Here is a 3,886-nt window from a genome sequence, read left to right on the forward strand (position 1 = left end):
TAACTGTGTTCTCTCCCCACTTACATTTCTAACCTCTTCTTTACAGTAAAGAACAAAATCATTTGTGGACTTGAAAAGAGTTACCATAGTAACTGAAAAAAAAAAACCTGGAAGTTAAACTGTCACTCTTGCTGCTGTCTTTTAATTAATTAATAAACCCTAAAAAGGCTAACTCACTTGGACACTACTTAATTAACAATCAATTAGTAAGGAAAAGATATTGAAGCAGTAAACTTAAGTGAGGGCGAAAAGGTCTGTTGACCAAATATGGATTCTCTCTTCCTAGAACCAAGTTACAGTTGGAGTTACAGAAAATACTTTGAACAGGTCCTTCGGTATCCTGTAGGAAATCAGACAAAAACACAGATCAGTTACTTTCTTTTTCTTTTTTTGACAGTGTCCCACTCTGTCGACCAGGCTGGAGTGCAGTGGCGAGATCACGCTCACTGCAGCCTCCACCTCCTGGGCTCAAGCAATCCTCCAGCCTCAGCCCGCAAGTAGCGGGACTACAAGCGCGCGCCACCATGCCTAGCTAATTTGTTGTATTTTTGTAGAGACAGAATTTCACCAAGTTGCCCAAGCTAGTCTGGAACTCCTGAGCTCAAGGGATTCGCCCACCTCGGCCTCCCAAAGTGCTGGGATTAAGGGCGTGAGGCACCCGGCCGGCCCAATTACTTTCTTCAGCCTAAGCCCAGGCTGGAGTGCAGTGGCGCGATCTCGGCTCACTGCAGCCTCCGCCTCCTGGGTTCAAGCAATTCTCTGGCTCCGCCTCTGCCTCAGTCTCCCGAGTAGCTGGTATTACAGGTGGCCGCCAACACGCCCGGCTAATTTTTGTATTTTTAGTAGAGACGGGGTTTCACTATGCTGGCCAGGATGGTCTTGAATTCCTGACCCTAAGATCCACCGTCTTGGCCTCCCAAAGTGCTGAGATTACAGGCATGAGCCACTGCGCCCGGCCCGATCGCTTATATTTTTAAAAAGATGTTTTCTTCGTTTCCTAGCCCCTTGTATCCCCCTACAAAGTTCCAACGTTTGATGTTGTTGCAACGGCCATCAGAGGTCAAGCCGGGGGTGCAGCTCCCTAATGCGGGGCAGCCTCAGAGGGGGCCGACCCTGCCCAGGATGAGCGGCGGCGGGGACGCAGCCGGGGTCCCCGGGACCTGGCTGGGGGAGGTGTTGGGGAGCGAAGCACCCAGGCTCAGGTGAGGCGAGTGTGCAGCAAGGGCTGCAGCCGGAGCTAGCGGGCTTGCGGTGGCCACTGAGGAGCTTCTGCCCGACCTTGTGCCCGCCAGGCGACAGCCGCTTGGTGCGCAGCGCCTGCTCTGCTCTTTCAGCGTCAGGCCCTTGCTGCGCCCTATGCCGCAGGCTGAGAAGTCGCGCAAGTAGTAGTAGTACAGCCAGTGGTAAAGTTCCTCCTTGTAGCTTATCGGTGGCGGGGGCCGGGTGGGAGCCTGCGGATACTAACCGGCAGCCTGCGGACATTCACCGGCCGTCTGTGGCCACGCGTCTGCGCATGCGCGCTCCTGAAAAACCCAGCGGCCACGCCTCGAGTTTCGATTGGCTCCACGTGAGGGTCGGGCCTCTGTGACGTCACAGGAGCGCGCCTTCGGGACGTCACAGGCGCGTGACCCCGCTGACGTCACAGGCGCGGGCCTTTGGCGACATAATACCGCGAAGCCTTCGGCGACGTCACGGTGACGCTACAGTGTTTGGAGCTGGGTGATTTCTTCTCAGGGTGGAGCCTGGTAACCGCGACTTCTCCACCATGTTCTGAGTGTTGCTGGCTGGAGAAGGGTAGTTGACAAACTCTGACCCAGCACAGTGTTTCTGTGGGTCAAAACTAGAAAACTATGTCCGGGCGCTGCGGAGGCGGAAGGAACCCTTCAGGCCAGGAGTTAAAGAGAAGCCTGGTTAACATGGCGCGACCCCATCTGTGAAGCCCCACCTCAGCTTCCCAGATACTTGAACCCCAAGGTTCAAGGCTGCAATGAGCTATGAGCCCATCACAGCACTGCATCCTGCCAGACTGAGGTTAACCTTGTCTAAAAAAATGAAAACACTATCCAAGTGTGCAACCGGGAGGGACTGCTGAAAGAAAACATGATAATTGAATGTTCAAATACTTTAACAAGTGCAAAATGTATAGGCTTAAATAAATAGGGCTCGCTGGGCGCGTTGGCTCACGCCTGTAATTCCAACATTTTGGGTGCCCGAAGCAGGCGGATCACTTGAAGTCGGGAACTCGAGACCGGCCTGGCCAACATGGTGAAACCCCATCTCTACTAATAATATAAAGATTAGGCCGGGCACCTTCCATCGTTTCAGGGGCTCGCACCTCCCTAAGGGCCCGGTAATTGAACCTCTCGGACCTGAGGGTGAGAAAACTTGGCTCAGTTCTTCCCAGGGTGATCAGCCCAGGGGTAAGGGAGGAGAGGCCAATAAGCAGGACCCGTGAGAAGGGCCCCTTCCTGGAGTTTGAGGCCCATTCCTACCTGTCCCTGCGTCTCCTCTGTCCAGGACTCCTCCCTGCTCTGCCCCACTCCTGGTGCCATGGCCATGGGGGACTGCATTTGGGTACAGGCCCCAGCGGCAACCCTGGGCCCAAAGTGGGCAGGCTCACCTGGAGGGGATCAGAGTAACATGGCAGGGAGGAAGGGGAAAAGCCTCGCTGGGACGGCGGCTCTCTGCCCCCTCACGTCACTGGGTGCACTCCTCCCTCATCCCACTCAGGCAGCGGCATGAGTTCCATGGGAGCGCTGTCCTGCTCCCTCTGCTGCCTCTTTTTAGTCTTGGGGCTACCATAACTCTCCCCCAGCCCTGCCAACCTGGTGGGACATTGGGCTTCCCTCTCACAGGGTTCTGGGGACAGGCCCGTCCAGTATCATAACTGCAGTGAGTTCCTTTTTTCCTCCAGGGTATGGGGAGCAACCAGGCTTCATGAGTTAAATGCAGATCTGAACCATACTGTAGGAGGTCTAGCCGCAGACGAAACTCCTCAGACACGGGATTAAAGAAGGAAGAGGTTTTTTATTAGGTCGGGAGCGTTGGCAGACTCGTGTCTTAAGAGCCGAGCTCCCTGATAAAGAAATTCTTGGCCTTTTTAAAGGCTTACAACTTTAAGGGGTCCACATGAAAGGGTCGTGATAAATTGAGCAAGCGTGGGAAATGTGACTGGGGCCTACATGCATCAGCTAACAGAACAGAAAGTTTTACAATGCTTTTTTCATACAGTATCTGGAATTTACAGATAACACAAATAGTTTAGATCGGGGGTTGATGTTATTATTACTATTTTTTTTTTAACTCCCAGGGCCGGGTGGGGGTGCCAAGGTTGTCTGGCTGTTTATCTTACTTTTGTTTCTTTCTCTCTTTCCTCCTGTCTTGTGAACTAGGCAAGGCGTGGGGAGGAGGGCAGCAGGAGTAGTAGTGGTCTCCTTCCTTAATACCAAGCTGGGATTGGGGTACACACTCTCCTCCTCTGGTAACTGGCTAGGGGTTCCAACTTGGTGAGAGGGAGAGTGGGACACAGCTAGACCAGACAAGGACTGATCACCTAGAAAAACCTGCCATCAAAGACCTTGATGAGTGCTGGGTGTAATCCCAGCACTTTGGGAGGCTGAGACAGGTGGATCACTTGAGGCCAGGAGTTCGAGTCCAGCCTGGGCAACATGACAAAACTGTATCTCTACTAAAATACAAAAATTAGCTAGGTATGCTACGCTCCTGTAATCCCAGCTACTCGGGAGGCTGATGCAGGAGAACCGTTTGAACTGGGGAGGTAGAGGTTGAAGTGAGCCGAGATCGTGCCACTGCACTCCAATCTGGGAGACAGAGTGAAACTGTCTCAAAAAAAAAAAAAAAAAAAAAAAAAAAAAATAAACTTTCC

General features: G+C 52.7%; 1 protein-coding gene across 1 annotated transcript; it reads right to left on the reverse strand.

The window, feature by feature from the left end:
* Window positions 1-953: 953 nt before the first annotated feature.
* On the reverse strand, window positions 954-1,552 carry LOC108543847 (uncharacterized). Its single transcript, XM_017894653.1, has one exon. The coding sequence runs from the start codon at window positions 1,480-1,482 to the stop codon at window positions 1,054-1,056; it is 429 nt and encodes a 142-aa protein (XP_017750142.1). The 5' UTR covers window positions 1,483-1,552; the 3' UTR covers window positions 954-1,053.
* Window positions 1,553-3,886: the final 2,334 nt, after the last annotated feature.

This window comes from Rhinopithecus bieti, unplaced genomic scaffold (assembly GCF_001698545.2).
Source record: "Rhinopithecus bieti isolate Rb0 unplaced genomic scaffold, ASM169854v2 scaffold_24996, whole genome shotgun sequence".
NCBI lineage: Eukaryota > Metazoa > Chordata > Mammalia > Primates > Cercopithecidae > Rhinopithecus > Rhinopithecus bieti.

What these genes read in the sequence shown, in the direction of transcription:
- LOC108543847 (XM_017894653.1), bottom strand. Translation starts at nt 1,482, where the DNA reads ATGTCCGCAGGCTGCCGGTTAGTATCCGCAGGCTCCCACCCGGCCCCC.